Here is a 20,537-nt window from a genome sequence, read left to right as displayed (position 1 = left end):
AGGCATAGTAATTGATTCAGCAGAGCAGAGGACACAAAACCTTGGTGCTCCCATCTACAGGTGGGAAATCTGCCCAGAAGCAGAAAGGCTCAAAAACTGGAGGCACCAGGCACCACAGAAAGTGCAAATAAACGGCAGTGCTGAAAACAGAAAGAATTGGAAATCTACAGGAAGCCTCCAGGTCTGCCCCACCCAGGTGGCTTCCTCACTTCTATCCCACGGGAACTGGCAAAAAGTAAACTAGATCTGGGCTAAAGAAATCAGACATAATGGAAGGCAGAGCAGAGACGTTAGAACGAAAACAAGAGGGAGCGCGTGTAGCTTGAGCGGTTGATTATCCGCTTCCCACAAATGAGGTCCTGGTGAGCCCCAGTACCTCCCAAGCAAAACAACCAACAAAAGGAAACTACCCACTGGGGGAACCGATGTAGCTCCGTGGTTGAGAGTCTCCTTCCCACATACAGGCCCCCAGTTCAATTCCCGTCCTGGTCGCTAAAAAAAAAAGGCATGTAAATAAGGGGACTCAGCGGCTGCTTGCATGGTGAAGAGTGAACCCGCTCTCAGCCCCCTTCCCCTGCAGGCCCCGGAATGCTAGCCGCCCAGCTTGCACTCTCCAGGTAGGAGATCTGAGGATCTATCACTTGAGAAACTGAAGCGCCTGCGAAAAAAGACCCATGGACACGGACATAAAGAAAGCCTCTATGGAAATAGTTAATTTGCCACTGGACTAGGCTACAGAAAAGCTTGGTCAACACAGAATTTCCAGGTGTTTTATTGTTATTTGTTTTGTTTTGTTTTGTTTTGGCCTCTTCCTTATAAATAAATAATTAGCCAATGACTGTCAGACATGTAAAAAAAGCTTTCAACATAAAGAGAAAAGATGTGTATACATATATCTAAAAAAAGAAAAGAAAAGGAAAAGGAAACCTTAAGGAAACAGAGACAATGTGAGAAACAAAAGAAAACTAAAAAAACAAAAGCAAAAACAAAACAAAAAAAACCCTTATAATTAATCTCCTTAAAGAGACAGGAAAAAAATATCCCAGCCAGTTAACAATTACAGGATGCTGTATGTTAAAAGAGAGAACTACCAGGAAGAAAAGAAGAAAACATTTTGACATATTTTAAAAGATAGCAAAAATTAAAACATTGATTATAAAGTCAAGCAACTCTCCCCCCGTATAGAAGAAAGACACACTGAAGAACAATAAAAGAAAAAAAAGATGGCAATTGAGAAAATCAATCCAGGGTATCCAATGCTAGAAGTTTCAAGTATAAAGGAAAAATGGATGATAGGATATTATCAAATTAAAATAGAAAAAAAAGAAAAGAAAAAAAGGATTTCCAAAGGAAAGGGCCCATAGAGTTCCCAGCACAATTAACAAAAAAAAGACTTTCACATTATTGTGAGGCACACCACATCACTGTGAAACTTTAGCACACTTAGATAAAGGGTTCATAAAAGTTACCAGAGAGAAAAATCAGCCAACTTACAAAGGATTGTGGGTCTGAATAAATTGTACTTCTTCTCAATGGCAACACTGGAAGCTAGAGGACAGTGCAACAATTGCTTTGAAATTATAAGGGAAAATTATTTTATATTTAGTCAAATTGTCATCCAAGCATGTAGAAGCTACTAGATGTTGTGCTCCACCAAAACAAAGGAGTAAACCAAGAAAGAAGGGCACACAAGACTAAAAAACAAACAAAAAATAAACCAGGAATCTAGCATACAGGAGAAGGGAAAGGAATTCCTAGGAAGACTGGGGAGTCCCGGGCTGACAACAGTGCAGGGGGCCAGAGAGGAACAGGAGGACAGAGGTCTCCAGGGCAAGTGGTTTAGGAGAAAAAGAAGGTAAATGGTAAGATTTTCTGTAATGTTGCCAGAAAAATTAAAGAAGACCTATATAAATGGGGAGATATACCATGTTCTTGGATTGGAAAACTCAATATCATCAAGATGTGAATTCTCTGCTACCTGGAAAACAAATAATAAATATCCCAGAATTAGACCCACCCCTGTGTGGTCACTTGATGTACTCCTATGCAATTCACTGGGGAAAGGGAGTTGTTTTCAATAAATGGTGCTGAAACAACTCGATAGTCATGTGGGGAAAAACCAACCTGAATGCCTACCCTCCCACCATTCATTAAAATTAATTCAAGACAGATCTAAATGTTAAAGTTAAAACTGTAAGGATTTCAGAAGAAAACATGCAAGAATATCTTCCTGAACCTGGGGTAGGCAAAGATTTCTTAGAAGGATACAAGAGTCACAGCTATTAAAGAATTGATATTTTGGGCTTCATCAAAATTGAAAAAAAGACTATTAATGGGGAGCAGATGTGGTTCAAGTGGTTGAGTGCCCACTTCCCATATGGGAGGTCCTGGGTTTGATACCCAGTGCCTCCTAAAAACAAAAATACAAACAACAAGCAAACAACTGAAAAAACCAACTCAGGGGAGCTGACATGGCTCCATGGTTGAGTGCTGGCTTCCTACATACAAGGTCTGGGGTTCAATTCTGGTCGCAGTGCCTAAAAAAAAAAAAAAGACGTTTAAGGGGAGCAGTTGTAGCTCAGTGGTTGAGCACCTGCTTCCCATGTAGAAGGTACTGGGTTCGATCACTGGTACCTGCTAAAAACAAAACAAACAAACAAATGAAAAAACCAGCTCTCCTTGGGGAGCCAATGTAGCTCAGTGGTTAAGCACCTGCTTCCCATGTAGGATGTCCTAGGTTCAATCCCTGGTACCTCCTAAAAAAATTAAGTAAAAATAAAAAAAAGAGTATTAAGTAAGTGAAAAGGTAAGACACAGACTGGGGTAAAATATTCTTAACATATATATGGCAAAAGACACTTATTCAGAATATATTCAGAATCCTACAAATCAATAATGAAAAGGCAAAAAAAAAAAACAATTAAAATATTGAGCAAAGGACTCAAAAAGGCACTTCAGAAAAAAAGATATATGAATGGCCAATAAGCATATGAAAAGGTATTCAATATGATCAGTCATCAGAGAAGTAAAAATTAAACCACAGTTATGATAACCACTACACACCCACAAGAATGGCTGAAATTTAAAAATCTGTCCATATCAAATATTTAGGAAAGATGTGAAGCAACTGAAACTATCATGAATTGCTGATAGAAAACTAATGGACATTTTATCTTAAAGTCAAACATATTCCTATGCTATAATCCAACAATTCCACTCCTATGTATATAACCAAGAAAAATGGAGAAATTTCATAAGAATTTTCTTGGCAGTTTTTTTCATAATAGCCCCAAACTGGAAATAACCCAAATGATTATCAACAAGAGAATAAATAAAGTGTGGAAAAATAATTCAATGGGACTATTAATCATTAATAAAAAGGAACGAACTATTGAATGAAGTACATGCAATGATATGGATGAATCTTAAAAACATGTTGAGAGAAAGAAACCAGACGCAAAAAGGTACACATCATATGATACCATTTATGAAGTTCAAGAACAGACAGAAGTTGGGAGCAGATGTAGCTCAAGCAGTTGAGCACCTGCTTCCCACATGGAAAGTTCCAAGATCAGTCACCGTGCCTCCTAAAAACAGCAACAAACAAACAACAAGCAAACAAACGAAAAACCAGTTCAGGTGAGCTGGTGTAGCTAAGTGGTTGAGCACTGGCTTCCCACATATGAGTTCCCAGGTTCAATCCCAGGCCCTGGTACCTAAAACAAACAAGCAGGCAAGACTAATTTATGGTGACAGAAGTGAGAAGAGTGGTTCATTGGATGAGTATGGACTGGAAAGTACATGAAGGAACTTTCTGGGGTGACAGAAATGTACTTCTTGACCTGAACAGAAGCTACAGGGAACATACATACATAAAAAGCCAATGAGTTTGAACTTAAGTTTGGTGCAATTTACTCTATATAAATTAGCCCCCTAAAAATAGCTGCAAAAACATTTTTTTAGAAATGTGGAAGCAAGTACCAGAAGAAACCGTCAAGAGCTTTAAGCAGCTGCTGCTGTTCTTCAGAATAAACTTTTTAGTACTATTTAGTGTTATAAGTATTTGACAGCAAACTTTAAAATTAATTTTAAAAATTGCTTTCCCCAAAACAGCCATTGTCTGGCACTTAGTAAATGTTCAGTGATGATTTATAATATGAAGGAAAGAAAAGGAAAGAAAGAGGGAGGGTAAATCCCTGTTGCTATTTTGGTGGCAAACTACTAATAAAAGATTCAAAACTGAAGATGCCACATCACAGACTAAATAGTTCACAAAATTGTTGTTCTTCTCACCAATCCTACGCGAAGTATTAAATGTCACGAACGCCAGAATCCAGGTGGCAGTCCAAACCAGCTTTGTGATCTGAGATGAGTCCCTCCACCTCTGAAGACTAGTGTCTTCATCTGCAAAGGGAACTGTAGCCTAGGTGGTCTCATATGTCCCTGACTCTCTAGCCCTTAGGTTTGTAGGATTTATAACTCTCAGGTCCAAAGCCTGGTGCAGCCAGGCCTTGAGCATTTCCGCTGACCTTTCCTCTTGGAACTTACCAGCTAAAGAGGTTTCACATAAAACGTTTTCCAAGGAGCTGTGTCTGCCCTGGCCAGCTTCCTTGAGTTTATCTGGGTGGTCTTTTGTGACATACTCCTCGCCCCATTCTTTAACATCCTTAGGCTGCCTCCACACACCAGATGGGAGATGGCCCTTGGGCTGGAGATCAGCTGAAAGGCAAGACTTGAGGTTTTCTTCTGCTTCTGGAATGGTTGGGTTCACTCCTGAAGAAATAATAGTTACTCTCAAGGTCTGACATTTAAGAAAACAAATTATGTTTGTCACTATTATGCCCCTGTGTGGGTACATCTATATCTTAAGGATTAATAGCGACCTTTCCCAATATATCAGTGAAGAATCTATAAAGTTTCCTCAGCTGCAGGGGTCACCCCTCTGTGTGTCTAGTCTGTACATCCTTTAATTTACTACTTTGTATGTAGTCTCTACTGAATAAGGCAGTTTAAAAAAGTAAACATAAAATAATAGAACTAATTTGTGGTAATATGTATTGACTCCTCGTGTCTGTTTCCTTTCAGATGAGCATTCCCGGTACAGAAAGAGGAGTACAAAGGTTGCCAAACACAATGTCTTCATTTGCAATTTGTTCTCCTTGACCCTGATGATTCCAAATTGCAGACAGGAAAAGGGAAAGAGGGAGATAGGAGGGAAGATGAAGTAATAGATAAAATTCTGGTGAATTGTCTACTAAGTAATAACTTTTAAATGAAATAAATCATAAAACATGGAGCCCATAGAAAACATGTCATGCCACAGATACACCTGTGAATTCTTAATTCATGTGGTAATTGAAGTAAGCCAGAAAGAACCGAAAATACTGGTTTGTCTCAAATTTCCCCAAACTTTCTCTCTCCTCAGGTTTAATTGAATAGTTGACCTACTCCAGAAGACACTTGAGAATCTTAGTAATCGTCATGCTTTACCTGTCTGGGTGATGGCATGCCTGGTTTGGGAATGAGGGAGTAGAGGCAGGGACGGTGGAAGAGGGAAAAGGCATGTTGCTGGAAGAAAAGAGAACTCACATACGAACCACTTACCAGGACCCATCATTCCCTTCACATTACTCTCTCCTGCATGAACAGATCTGGACTCTTGGGCTGCAGAAAGAAGGAAAGCTTTCATTCAGCGTTTGCTCCACTAACATGGACCGAGCCCGGCAATGCAGACAGACTCACAGGTGTGGAAGATCAAGCGAAAAATGAAGAAAATTACAGTGTAATGCAGCAAGTACTATTTTCTTATCTGTAAAAAAGTTATAATAGTGGTACTCACCTTATAGGATCAGTGTAAGACTGAAATCAGTTAATACATGTAAACTGCTTAAAATTGTCCCTGGCACACAGTAAGTTCTAAATTACAGTTTAACTATGATGGTGCCAGTGGTGATGATGTCAAAATGAAAGTCAGACCCTATCACGCTCTGCTTAACCCTCCAGTGGCTTCCGGTTTCAGTGTAAAAGCCAAAGTCTTTACAGTGGTGATCAGGCCTTCCCCCAACCCCCACCTACTGTTACTTTATTTTTTTGCTACCCTCATCTCCTATTGTCTCCTTCCCTTGTTCACTCTGCTTCAGCCCCTCTGGTCTTGATATCCAGGCTGGTATCAAGAATATTAAAAACTATCAAGGAAGGTAAGGAAGCGGTTTTAGTGGAGTGGTAGGGATGGAAGCCAATATTGAAAGAGTGGAATAAACAGGAGTTAAGAAAGAGGAGATAGGGAAACGGACTTTGGCCCAGTGGTTAGGGCGTCCGTCTACCACATGGGAGGTCCGCGGTTCAAGCCCCGGGCCTCCTTGACCCGTGTGGAGCTGGCCCATGCGCAGTGCTGATGCGCGCAAGGAGTGCCCTGCCACGCAGGGGTGTCCCCCGCGTAGGGGAGCCCCACGCGCAAGGAGTGCACCCAGAAGGAGAGCCACCCAGCGCGAAGGAGGGAGCAGCCTGCCGAGGAATGGCGCCGCCCACACTTCCCGTGCCGCTGATGACAACAGAAGCGGACAAAGAAACAAGACGCAGCAAAAAGACACAGAAAACAGACAACCAGGGGAGGGGAGGGGAATTAATTAAATAAATAAATAAATAAATCTTTAAAAAAAAATTAAAAACAAACAAAAAAAAACCCTCAAAAATATTAAAAAAAAAAAAAAAGAAAGAGGAGATAGATAGTAGAACCGTATATTTCAAAAAGTTTGGCAAAACTGGTCTGGGGGAAAGGCTGGTTATATAAAAAGATATCTTCTTGAAGATTTCTTGGGTGGGGGTGGGAGCCCAAAGGGTGCTGTAAAATGACATTTTCAAACTTGCCAGCTGTACAATTGTAAGGCACATAAAGGAAGCTGTTGCATCAGAAAGCCCACATAAGGAGGCTGCCTTCTCAAATAGAGGGCTACCCATTTGTGGTAAGCAGCCTCTAACATGGCCCCAATAAGCCCTGTTCCCAGGAGTTCATATCTTGATGTAATCCCTTCCCTTGAGTGTAAACTGGATTTAGTGGTTTGTTTCTAATGAATAGAATGCAGCAGATGTGATGGACTGCCACTGCCAAAATTAGGTTATAAAAAGACTGTGGTTTCTGTCTTGGGCCCTCTCTCTGCTCTCCCTCTCTCAAGGATCTCTTGCCTTGGGGGAAGCCAGGTGTCATACCGGAAAACAGCTCTTGGGTGAGGCCTGCATGGACCAGGGCCTGCCAACGCCCAGCTGAGTAAGGCTGCAAAGAGGATGCCCGCTGCGTGGAGACACCCGAAGGGACTGCGGGCACAGTCCACAGCCTTACTGCAACCTCATGAGAGACCTCGAGGCAGAGGTACCAGCCCGGCTGCGTCCCCATTCCTGACTCAGAGAAACTGTGAGGTAATGAATGTTCATTGTTTTAAGCTGCTGACTTTGGGGGACAAAGATAATAATTACACTGATTTATAAGTAACCGTGGGAAAAGCAACCCTTTCTGAAAATTTGGTCCCATGACCCAGAGTTTTAACCTAAGCTACCGCCAATCTTAACCAGAATGTCTTATGGTGACACGTTTTCCCAAATTTCTGCAGCAACTCAGGAGAATAAACAATGAGCATGTCTATAAAGCTGGGCAGGAAGGAAGAATTGGCACTAAACAGCTCATTTTAATCCATTTGGGCACTGGAATCATTTGGATCTCTTGTCTTCAGTGGATTCATCAAATCCTGTGATTGTTCATTTCCTTGAAGGCGGTTACACAATCTCGAAAGACTCAGGGATTCACATTTTGATCAATGGAATATGCTTTGGAAATACAATTTTTAAACTGTAAGCTTGCGAGCATGTTCAGCTGTCCCAGCACACTTTCCAAGGCCATCCTCTTCTCTTCCCCAGCAAGACCATCCTTTCCTGTCTTGCTCTGCATGTCATGGAGCAAAGAAAATACAGTTACCTGCAGTGAACACATTCTCCCGAGGGATTGAGTGAGTCTTCCCAGGCTGCACCTATCAGCCTTTAAAATAATTACTCAAGTGGGTAAGAAAGTGAAAATAAAAAAAGGAAACCTGCACTTTGAAGTTACTCCAAATTAAAAGTCATTTGATGGAACTTTTAAATTCAGTTTTTCAGTTACAACTGATTCAATAATCAGTTGTTGTCTGTGAATATATGAACCAAATGGTTCCATAAACTATAAAGGTAGAAAACCACCAGCACTGCCCTTGAGAAGCTTACAATTGGTTGAGAAATCTTTGAGCCCATCTTCGGAAAATTTTCTACATGAGAACAACAAGAAAGAGGAAAATTCAACTAAACAATATTAATATCTACATCCAATCTCCTGCATATAAGGTGCTTTGATAGACATTGTAGGGAATACAAAGACGTAGCAAACATTTTTTGTTTTGTTTTGTGTTTTTTGGTTTTTTTTACTGAGTTGAACACAGGTCATTAACTGACCCTCAGACATCCCTTGGAAAGCCACTTTCTTCAGCACTGACTGGGAGAAGGCCATTTTCTAACAGTTGCTTTCTCAGATCAGGGATGTGGTTAATGAATGTCTCATCCCACAGATTACACCAGCTCCAGCTTTCCAGAGAAAAACAGGTACGAAGTTAGACTGCCAATTAGGGGAGATAGGATTTAGTCATGTCAGTGAAAAAAATTGTAGAACATGCAACTTTATGTTAACAATATAGGTGGTTTGTTTTTTTTTTTTTTGCTTTTTATTTTAAAGACCACAGCTGTTTTTTAAATATATATGCAGAGGATTAAGAAGGAATGTAGGAAATAAAAAATGACTTAATAAAGCAAATAATTTTGTAAACACTTTTCTCCTATAAATGGTATAGTATTGATTGTGCAATAAATTATTTTTAAGCCCCTTGCAATTTATTAGTACTTAGATAAGTATTCCCCACCCCTCTCCAAAAGAAGCTCTTTTAAAATTGGGTAGACTATTCTGGACTCTTAGACCTTCTGGATTTTTCTAAATTCCAATTATAAGAGGAAACATTCTGAGCAATACACCCTTTTCCTTTAATAAGAATGAAAGACTAAAGTCCCTTCTTTACTATTAACTAAGCCCCAGGAGTCAAGGAAGAAAACCTTGGCGCATTCAGTGTGATTGGTTAACTGTACCTTTTTCATAGGCCTGCGAAGGCAAAAGGTTTGTGAAATCTTCGCTTGGAAGAACAGGCTCAGGGATATTGATTGAACGGAAAGGACTTCCTTGTGCTTGTGCTGGGCCGGCCTGTGATCCGTGTTCTTCTTTTTGAGTTTTCCTATGAAAGGGAAACAAAGACAAGGCCAACGAGGGTCTTAATACCTGCTGGGTTAGGAAGCGATTCGGTTCAGAACAACTCCAGAGAAAACTTCTGAATAATTAGGTGGAACCATGTGAGATTATCGTTTTTGTGAATCAAAAATGGTCAAACATCAGCAATGCATGTGGTTCAACCTAATTCATCACCTATGCTGGATAAAAAAACTTGCAATATCCAGAAATAACCTTCTACTTATAATATCTACATTCTTATTTTTCTGTTACTGACTTCTCTATCATCAGAATCTTAATAGAGTTTACAGAGATGAAAATTTGCTTACCTTAACTAAAGCAACTGAAAGTTACCAGGAAGCAGCAGGTCTTAACTGAAAACAATAACCCATTCTCCAGGATCATAAAAATACAGAAATATTCTTCTCAAATTTTAATTTAAAACTATAATATTAAAAACATATTACAGTAAGGATTACGTATTTTCAGTAATGAAACTCTACTTGATTCAACCTTGTTGGGACACTGCTGAACATAAATTTATTTTCAATGATAGAAGTAAAATAATTGTAGCATTAGAGAAATTTTAGAAAACAGATTAAAAAATAGAAAACTACTGGTGGCCCTACTGTCTTAACACAACAATCATTATTTTAAAGTACATCCTTCCATTTGTTGTTTTGTATATTTCTATCATTGTAATCAAAGTATGCATGCTATTTTACATCATTTTAATTTTACTTCATATTGCATTAAGCACACTTTTTCATGTTAACGGTGTTACCATCTATTTTTAGTATTAACTATTTAGTACAGCTCTAGAACCCCCATCACATAACAACTCTGTGCAGCACAATGGCCAACCAGTTATATTCCAATAGTGGGGAGGCGTTCTCAGTGTCCTCTGCATAACCTATTGTTTATGGGTTTGTCTTTGGTGAATTTTTTTATAAGACACTCACTTGGCTTTAACTTTTCGAGATTCTCTTCGCTTTTCCTGCTGAAGCTGTTCAATTTTTTGTTGCATTTCTTCTTGTTTGGAAGTGATGGCCTGAATCATGGACATGGCATTGCTCAGCTCTTCCTAAAAAATAAGAACAGATGTGTACATGGAGTAAGAGCATATAAACAATAATATCTAGTGCACAATAGATTTTGGATACAAATTTGTGGAATGAATGAATGGGAGATGAGAAATCTACTTCTGTAATAGCCTCAAATTTGCAAGCAAAGCTCCAAAAAAAAAAAGAGAAAAACGTGAAGTAGGTATTTCTCCATTATAACTAGTGAATGGCTAGAGAGAAAATTCCTATATTTGGTTTCTATGGGAAAAGGCAAGTTTTCTACTTTTATTAATAAGACCTGTTTCTAGCAGGGAAATGGAAAAGGGGCCTACCTTGAAATAGTTTAATGAATTCTTCATCTCAGTAACTTTTTCTTCCATGGAACATCTGCAGCTCTTAACCTTTTCTTCCAAAGCATATTCTCCATGTTGAATTCTTGACAATTCTTGCATTGCTTCTGTGAAACCAGTTTTGAGTTCGGAGGCTAGAGCCTGCAACTAAACAATGAAGGAAGAGTGATTTCAATTTGCTGTACGTTATGATAAATGGTGCTGTTGGCCCCTTGAACTTTTCTTTTGTTTAAGAAACCAGCCTCTTGAAAATCTACAGTCTTGATTTATTTATGAAGTTGGGATGGCTTAAGGCAACTTTGGTTCCATTCATCTGGAGAAAAGAGAGTCTTTTTTCTTATTGCACATGCCGAGCTTGATAAGTGACAAGAAGGCAATTCATTATGTTTACAAGTGCTCCTGCAAAGTCCTATTTAATATAAAACATTGAATTAAAATGAGATTTACTTGAAAAGCAGCATAGACATGTGAAAGACCATCTTGATCTGGTAACTTGGAATTCTGTGAAAGAAGCAGCAATGAGTCATATTCTTCTTGGTTATTATGAGAAGATAAAGATATTCAGTTCTTTGTTTCTTCAGAAATGAAAGGATAAAAAGACTAATAACTCATTATAACTGAGAGTTTCTTTGAAAGGGAAGAAGTTTTTTAAATATTCTGGGATGATATGATGGGATAGGAAATAATGGCATTTTTAACGAGAGTCAGCTTCAATCCAAATGGAAGGTGTGGAAAGATCTACAACGGTTTGAGCTCAGAGTGTTACTATCAGTGAGGTGAATCATCTTCAGGACACAAGCTGGAGTGCAGGAGCATACGCTCTGTGCTTCTATTGTCAATTTCCACACCATGTAAGGGGTGTCAGGTTTGGAGTCAGACAAACCAGGGCTCAAATCCTAGCTTCCTGCTACAAGTACTGTCACCTTAAGCAAGTGGGCTGCCCTCTTTGAAGCAACTTTATCTCTAAAATAGCTATAATGATATCTATTTCTTGGGCCTGTCTTGAGAATTAAATGAGTAAATGTATATAAATTGCCTTGACAGTATATCCTGGATACACAGAGATGTTCAAAAAGTTTTAAATCTTCTCCCTGCTTAAGCGGCAAATCAAAAAGTGAAGCACAAACAGAAATGTGGAGAAAAGGGAGCACTTCTAAAGTCCAGTTTTATTTATTGAACAAATGAAATAAAACATTTTCAACAGAAAGTAAGTTATTAATAACAGCTAGATAATAATATTACTTTCCTGCCATTTATGATCCTACCCCCTACTAAGCAGAGGAACTCTTAGCTCCAGATGTCTCTTTAAAGCAGAACTTTTTAGAAGGTTTATTCTATAATTTAAAATACCCACCAAATATTCTTGTTTTAAAGGAATGAAAACTAAAGTCCAAACAAAGTTCCTGAAAACATGTGTTTCTAAGCATTTTCTCTATCTGGTCATCTAAAAGGTCCCAGCTCACCCTGGCACCTCCCACCATAAAATAACTTAGTCTCCTACACCACATTTTTTTTTTTAAAGAAAATATAGGGTTTTGTGGTTCACCCATACTTCACAAAGCCTTTCTTTCTAGGGCTAAGAGTAGTAGAGGAACCTGAGAAAAAAAGCAGGACCTGTCAAGGGTTTGGAGCTGGAAAGCAGAGGAAAATAGCAGGGACTGGAAGGAAACATGAGCTGTCTGGTTTTCTTTCCAATCATTTTTATTTTTCATTCATCTTTGTGGTAGATTTTGGCCCTTGCTTTGGTTTGGTCATCACGATTGACTAACTTACCAGATCAACTACTTTCTGATCTGTTCATTTTCTTTATGTCAATTCAACTTCGGTGAGCAAAATAAACAAAATCGACAGCTATATAATGCCAAAGCAAAACATACGCAGGTTTGAAAATTGAAGAAAGGAGACCTTGACAATCACTCCAGTGCCCTGACATTCACTCGGGTTTCCCACTTGGGAAAAAAAAAGGGAAGCACAATCCAACAGAAATAGGTTTCATTATCACTGCTCCCCTGGATGGCTGTGTGGAGTTTCCCCAGGAGCCAAGGGCAGGGCAGAAGCCTAAGGGAAAGACTTTTCCCTGTAGAATCCCAGCTCTCAAAATTAAGAACTATCGAACTTTCTAACAATCGGGCTTATATAGAGACTTTGAGAATGATACAGAGATTTTGAGCCATAAACTCTTTTCCTTCCAGTATATTAATTTGAGCCCCTTGGGTACCTGCCACGGAAGTAACACTACAGACTACAGCTTTATAAAGAGCTTCACAACCACTGACCAGCCAGGATGGTTAGCCACAGCGAGCACAAACACAGCCTGAGACGACGTGTCCCTAAGAGCGAGCGGCTCTCACTCCCTTTAGCAGCTACGGACTGGTTTTCCAACACCAAGCTGACCATTCACTTGTGATTGAAAAATACTCTGAAGACATGGTCTTCCATTCTTTTCTTTGCTCTCTCCTCGGCTTTCTTGTCTGACAGCCCACAGCCCACCCCAAGGATTAGAAACAGGTTTCTACCTTGTTCTCCAGTGAGCTGAACACGTTCCTCATCTCGTTGATTTTTTCGTGAAGCTGCTCTAGAGAGGATATGATCCCTCCTTCCTGCCGCTGGAGGCGGGCTCCCACTGGAGGTAGGTTCAGGGAAGGCATGTGCTTCGAAGCCTAGGGTACCACAGAGGGCATCTTAGGCTCAAAGAAATAGGGGAGAGGAGTCCGAATTCGTCCTATTTCCTGCTCTTAATTTCTGTTTCTCAATTTTCTTTACTCTCTTGGCTTCTTAGCTCTTCTGACGATGAATTTTAATCAGGGTCTTCCAATGGTTTTGTCCACCCAAGCTCCCTCAGGCCTCAATCTAAAGTTTCATAAGTTCCAACTTGTTTTTTTCATAGGGGTTTTCCCTTCCTTTCTGCCCCATTATCAATGTCAGGAGGCTACATTCAGGGGACCAGGTCCATGCTTTGGGAATTCTGCAAAGCCAAATGTCAAGGTTTGAGAAACCTTCACAATGCAGGCCAAATTCCCACCACGCTCGACTAAGGGTTCTAGAAGAGCAAAAGCCCACATATTTCGAAGTAGCACATGACAGCAAGGATTGCGTTGGTTTTCCCCCTAAACCAGGAACACTGCAGAAGAAATATGGTCTTTTTTGCCAGTGCTAATTTTAGGCCTCTTTATTAATCCCCAGAAATGCAATGACTTAAAACAGCAAGTAGGCAACAGGTAATTTGAACAATCAGGAGTAAATTTCCCAAATCCATCCTCTCCATTCCTGCGGAGTTGACTCTTAAAGTCATTCTTACAGGACCCTGCTGAAGTTAAAGTGAGGCCTGGTGGGCCAGAAATTTATTTTATTAGTCCCTGGATGCATGGCAGGCCTGGTAGAGCTGGCCTCTCTCGTGTTAGAAGAACATTCATCAATGGCAAAGGGAGCATGAGAATCAACCAGGACTTTCAAATCCTGGAAAACTTTCATTGGCAGTTTTGATGATGAAACCTATTACTGCAGGACTGGTTCCCATAGTTTTTCATTGAGAGATTCTTTTTGGCACATGACCTATTTTGTAAAATTATTTCCATTACAGAGAAAAATAAAGAAGAAAACAAAAAATCACCCCATTTCTCATGGCTTCAACATAGCCTATAACATTTTGATGTATTCCCTTCTATTTTGTTCTATGCATATAAATGCATATATTTATGTAATTGAAATCACACTATAGATACGTTTTGGCTCTGCCTCCACTTCTTTTGCACACCACTCTCGTACGCCCTTTCCATTATCCTTCACATTTTTTACAAAATATCTAGTATTTTTAATGACTACATAATATTCCATCCTGTGGATGTGACAGGCTTTACCTGAGTAGGTAAAGCACACTCGGAAATGTATAGTGTTTGTGATTTTTCAATATTATTAATAATACTGACATACATGCTTTTTTAATTTTTTAAATTATTTTTAGGTACTGAGACCAGGAATTGAACCTGGGACCTCGCATGTGGGAGGCAGGCACTCAACCACTTGACCTGCATCCGTTCCCCATGCTTTTTATTTTAAAACCTTATATGTGTTTCAGATTATTTCCTGGTGAAAAGTTCTAAATAGTAAATAACTGATTCAAAGAATGTTAGGTAGTATTGGAAAGGGAAATCTACTGTATTTGAGGGGTTGCAATAGATTCAATTAATTAATAAGCATATAAAATATATTTGAGCTGAGGGTTCGAAAGGTTATAAAAATCTGGTTCTATATTCTTGAAAACTTTCTTTATGATATGTAATGTCCTAAATGTGAACTTAGAAAAACATGTCTTGGGCAATAAGATGCCTGAAAGATAAGAAATATACATGGAAGAAGCTGCAAGGTTTACTTTCTTAAGACTGCAGTGAACCCAAAACACAGCTGGAGTTCCAAGCGTTAGTGTGAGGGCTGGGCTGAGGCCCACATCTGTTGCCTTCATTGTGGGGCCCTGTCCTCGTGTTAATGGAATCATAATAGAAGAAATCCATAGGCGAAACGAAGTATTCAAGGGTGAAGGCTCTGGAAAAAGATAGGAGTGGACTTTGAGAGGGAAACGTGTGGTGTACGAAGGATGAGAAGATAGAGTACAGACTTGGGTTCAAATAAAAGGGACTCTATGGAGCCTGCAAACCCAAGCTGTAGTGGTGTGTCCACACTGATTCACCTGCTCTGGTGGTAATTCTACCTGGAACGAACCTGGGAGGTGGTAGAACTCGCTCTCTTATTGGCTTCTGGGACCGGGTTTGATTTACTTTGCCTTCCTGTCACCATGAAGGGCAGATGCATCCAAAGGTTGTAGAACAGAGAGCCAGTGAAGGGTGCCCTATTTTAACACTTTTGCTGCATTCTGACTAATTACTTTCCTAAAAATTCTGCTGATATACACATACTCATCAAAACTAAATATAATACTTCCTGTTTTCATCATTGCTTCTGTGAACTTCAACCTTTACTTCTGTTTTTTAGCAATTTGTGATATTACTTAGGTAAATTTTTGCCGGTATTCTACTAGGATCTCAGAAGTTTCTTTTTTAATTGATTTTTATGAAACATATATCATTATACTTTTGTAATAGTTTTATAAGTATTTTTCTAATTTTATTTACCTTTGGATTTGTTTAAAATATATTATATTGGAAAATTTTAAAATAATAAAGTGGATGACTTCTCTTACCCTTTCATTTGTGATTTCTTCCACTGTTTTGTTTTGTTTTGTTGCTTAGAAAGACATTCACATCCAGAGGGAAAATAAATATTCACTTATCCTAAATTGTTATGGTTTGATTCTTTTAAATTTTGGAGCTACTTTGATTAGGGTACAAAGTAAGGATCTCTTTTTTTTACCAAAGAAACATATAATTTTTCCAACTTCATTTGAGACCAGATGGAATGCATCAGACCTCTTGGCTCAATATATGTCGCTTGTAGATATTCATTTACCTATTATTTATCAATGTGTACTATATGCCAAGCACTGTATTTTATGCTGAAAATAAAACAGAACTAAATGGACTAAAGCCCTGCCCTTGGAGCGTACATTCTAGTGGATGAGATAGACAATACAAAAACAAACAAGTTAATATATACTGTAATTTCAAGTAGGGATGGCTTTTATCAATAAAATAAAGTAAGGAGGTGGAGAATGGCTGGAATTTCATATTTTGCTTCAACTACTTTCCCTTCTAGTATAGATTATATTTTATCATAGTTAACCCTACTGCATTTCCTCCTTCCTCTTCCTCTTCCTCTTCCTTCTTCTTCTTCTTTACTTCTTCTCCTCCTCTTCTTCTTTTGATTAAATGTTGCTTGGAGTAAACAGTCTGAGGCTTAGGAAGCATTCTTTTAAAACCAGGATGGGGTTGTCATCACAGCATCACAGAGGTCACATAGACCAACTTCACTCCCCCTGCTTCGTTTGTGCCACTGCGAACAGATATACTTGGATCTGTGGTACAATAAAATAATGAGGCCACTCTCTCCGCAGCTATATTTAGCCAACATTCAGGGAGTGACCTACATAAAATCTATAATAGACTTTAAATCATACCTGAGTGTAAAGATGTGTTCGCACTCATTCAAATGCCACATACAGGTCAGGCACAAACAGATGGGAGGTGGACAAAAGGGGCATCAGATCTGCACTGAGCACCCACTCCTGCTTCCATACCTCTGTTCGAGCTGGCCCCTCTGCCTGAAATACCCTTCCCCAATATCCACTTACCAAGTGTCCAACTCGCCCTTAAATGCCTGGTTCAAATCCTCCAGTCAATATTCATTCATTCCTCTCTGGTACCCCCTAGAATTTTATCCATGCCTCTATTGTAAACCTTTCAACAGCCCACATTGTCTGAGTGTTTTATAGGTTGTGGAGCTTAAAAAATCAAGGAGAATGTCCATTTCATTTGTTTCTTCTCCTATTAGACCAAGTACTTTGCACACAGTAACTGCTCAATAAATGTGCATTAAATTGAAACAAGGCTGCTTCTCCTACCCCTTCCATTGCTGGTCTCAGTCTGCGAGCACTATGGGTAAAGAAACGTTTTTAGCATCCTGTGCTAGCTTGCCTATTTGGGTCCACAACAATGATCTCTTGCAAAATTCTGTGGACTAGCTGTTATTTTTCACTTTACTGTCACTTAAACTCAACAAATCTAAACATTTCCCCAAGCTACGTGCTCCTCTGGACTCCTATATTTCTGTTTGGGAGCTCTCTCTTTTTCCTAGTTACCAGGACTCAAAACCTTAAAGCCAGTTTTGAAATCACGCTTTCTCCCAACTCCCAAGGCACGTCAATTTGCTCTTCCTTCTCATTTATTCCACATAATACTGACTTAATTCCAGAGGGAACATGGATTTCCCTAGCCCAAGCTACTTTTATAATACAAATTATATCAGAATAAATGGTCCATACTTGTTTGTTTTTTTAGGAGGTACCTGGGATTGAACCCAGGACCTTGTACATGGAAAGCAAGCGCTCAACCACTGAGCTACATCCACTCCTGGTCCATGATTTTTCAGGAAAGAAATTTATTTTAAATTTACTGTGGGAAGATAGATGTCAAATGAATGTTATTTAGAGAGCCAAAGCAGCCCAATGTGGCCCTTATGGCAAAAATTGAACATTTGACAGAACTTTTCTTTTCCTTGTAAATTAGATTATTCCCATTGTTCAAAAGAAGCTTTAAAATTTTGTTTTGATCACTATATTTGAACATTTGCGGTGTTAACCTGTTTCAATTCTCAGCTCTCCCCAGTAACAGGAAAATAGAAAAGCAGGTCTTGGTCTCTTCTCCTTGATGGGAAGACTGTTGTGCGAGGTAGTGGCCGTGTTGATGACGGAAGCGGGAAAGAGGAGCAGAGTCTGTGTGGGTGGTGGTGATGGAGGGCGGGGGAGGAAGTGGAGAGTGAATTTTATAATCTGGATAAATTGGCCTTCAGAGGTGGGTTTCCTCAAAAGTACAATGTGAATGATGCTCCCTGCCCTGCCTATCTCACAAATTTGTCACAAGAACAAATGCAATAGCATTTGTATGCTATAAAAAAAAGCCTGAGGTGAAGATGGTCAACCACCACACCAGGGAACCGAGAGTGCCTACAACTGCAAGCAGGAAAACCACATCCATCAGCCATGTGGGATCTAAGCCCCCTCCCGATTTAGAGGTGGAGTGGATACCGCCATCCCAGGATAAATAATCCATATTTCATTCCTGCATCCCGGGATGCAGGAATGAAATATGGATTAGAGTGGGCTTACTGGTATTCTACTATAGAACTATTGTGACTCAGCAATGGAAGAAATTGCATCATTGATGTGGAGACGTGGACACAGTAGTTGCTGAGGGCAGGGAGAGGGAAGAGGAGATGGGATGTGGGGCCATTTTCGGGACTTGGAGTTGTCCTGAGTGATATCGCAGGGACAGATGCTGGACATTATATAGCCAGCCATAACCCACTGAATGGACTGGGGGAGAGTGTAAAATACAACATTAACTATAAACGATGCAGTACAGCAATGCTCCAAAATGTATTCACCAAATGCAATGAATGTGCCAAAATGATGAAAGAGGTTGTTGATGTGGCAGGAGTGGGTGGGGTGGGGGGTGAGGTATATGGGAACCTCTTATATTTTTAATGTAACATTTTTTGTGATCTATGTATCTTTTAAAAAAAGACAATAAAAAAACTTGAAAAAAATATCCGTACATAAAGGAAGGTCAACATGGTTACACATGGAAGTAGTCAGAGCAATCTATTTGTCTTTACCTGGTAAATCTGTGTGGAAGGATTGTTCATCGGCATATGTTCATTCTCCCCTGGAAGGAAAGAGATTTGTTCATTCAATATGACTCATTCTGTCCCTGTTCTCTTCAGATACATACAAAGAACAAAGGGGCTTGTAGGATCATATCTATATCCATATAACACGAAACAATTCAAGAAGAATAAAAAATGAGATGGTGTAGGTGGTTTTTATATTCATATCCTAATGAGAAAACCATATCTGGCTGATGTACCTCTGTAGTAGAAAACTGTGTTCTACTATTGGAGTGGGGAAGTTTCTCAACCAAACTGAATGATCAAAGGAAATGTACAGGCGGTATGTCCCTCATAATCTTGGAGCTGACTGAAATTTATCTGGGGGGAAAGTTCTAGAGTCAGGAAGGCTCCTTTCCACAAGACATCTGCCTTGTTTTTCTCAAAAGACCTGCATAAAATGTTCCCTACTGTTCAGCATTTCTTCAAAAAGTTAAATATAGGACTACTATATGACCCAGCAATTTAACTCCTAAATATAAACCTAAAAGAATTGCAAAAGGGACTCAAACAGATACTTGTTCAACAATGCTCCTAGCGGTATTATTCACAATAGCCAAACAACCTGAGTGCCCCTTGACAGATGAATGGTTAAACAAATTGTGGTATATTCATACGATGGAATATTATTCAGTCATAGAAAGAAATGAAATTATGATACTACTGTAATGTGGCTGGACCTTGAAAACCTTATGCCAAGAAGCCAGACACAAAAGGTCACATATTGTAAAATTCCATTTACAGGAAATCTTTAGGAGAGGCAATTTCATAAAGACAGAGAGTTAGATTAGAGGTAACCAGGGGCCAGGGGAAATGGGGAGTGGGGAGTGATTGCTTAATGAGTATAGTGTTTCTGCTTGGGATGATGAAAAAGTTTTAGTAGTAGATGGTGGTAGTGGTTGCACAACATTGTGAAGATCATTAATGTCTTTGAGTTGTATACTTAAAATGTTTAAAATAGTAGATTTTAGGTTATATAAATGTTACCATAATAAAAAAAAATTTTAATGTTCCCTACTGTTTCTTCCTCTGGCCTTTGCCAAACTTCTGAACTCTACCCTCCTGTCACTGCAAGCTCACCTAAGGGAATTTTACTGTTCTATTGGGCAAGGGCAGATGGAAAGGAATAGCCAGTGGAAAGATTCTGGGAATGATGCAGGCAGGAGAAAAACAGTGATGTGGGACACACAGCACAAAAACAAAAGAGGTAGTAAGTTGGAAACACCATTTACAATATAGGGAGAACAAAGATTGGTCTAGAATGTACCACGTTGTTGGTCATGAAGACCAGGCAACCAAGGTAAAACATGCAGCTCCTCTGATCCATTTAGCTAAACACCCATTGTGTCACATTGTATGAATCAAGCATTTATAGTTGAAACTTCTGGTTGCAAATATTTGGTGTATATACTGTTCTCCTAAAATATGTTGGTACAGGAGACTCCTCCTTAGAGGAATCAGCCTTAGTATTTTAAGTTATATCATCTCGGCCAAGAGCTT

The 20,537-nt window shown here is 39.4% G+C and overlaps 1 protein-coding gene across 6 annotated transcripts in view; it reads right to left on the bottom strand.

The window, feature by feature from the left end:
* The window catches only part of ARHGEF33 (Rho guanine nucleotide exchange factor 33), a 73,844-nt gene that overhangs the window by 28,008 nt on the left and 25,299 nt on the right, over positions 1–20,537 (bottom strand). For 4 of the 6 annotated variants that reach the window (XM_023586784.2, XM_058278426.1, XM_012522461.3 and 1 more), the window contains exons 4-9: positions 18,987–19,036; positions 10,686–10,850; positions 10,252–10,373; positions 9,154–9,296; positions 5,605–5,664; positions 4,549–4,773 (exon numbers count right to left, since the gene is read on the bottom strand). In XM_023586784.2, coding sequence (XP_023442552.1) covers positions 4,549–4,773; positions 5,605–5,664; positions 9,154–9,296; positions 10,252–10,373; positions 10,686–10,850; positions 18,987–19,036 — 765 coding nt within the window. Of the gene's footprint in view, positions 1–4,548; positions 4,774–5,604; positions 5,665–9,153; positions 9,297–10,251; positions 10,374–10,685; positions 10,851–13,219; positions 13,364–18,986; positions 19,037–20,537 lie in introns of all 6 variants that reach the window. The other 2 variants (XM_058278423.1, XM_058278424.1) reach the window with 1 other exon arrangement.

Source organism: Dasypus novemcinctus, chromosome 17 (assembly GCF_030445035.2).
Source record: "Dasypus novemcinctus isolate mDasNov1 chromosome 17, mDasNov1.1.hap2, whole genome shotgun sequence".
Lineage (NCBI taxonomy): Eukaryota > Metazoa > Chordata > Mammalia > Cingulata > Dasypodidae > Dasypus > Dasypus novemcinctus.
Note: the sequence above shows the minus strand (reverse complement) of the source record. Positions and strands in the feature narration are given on the sequence as shown.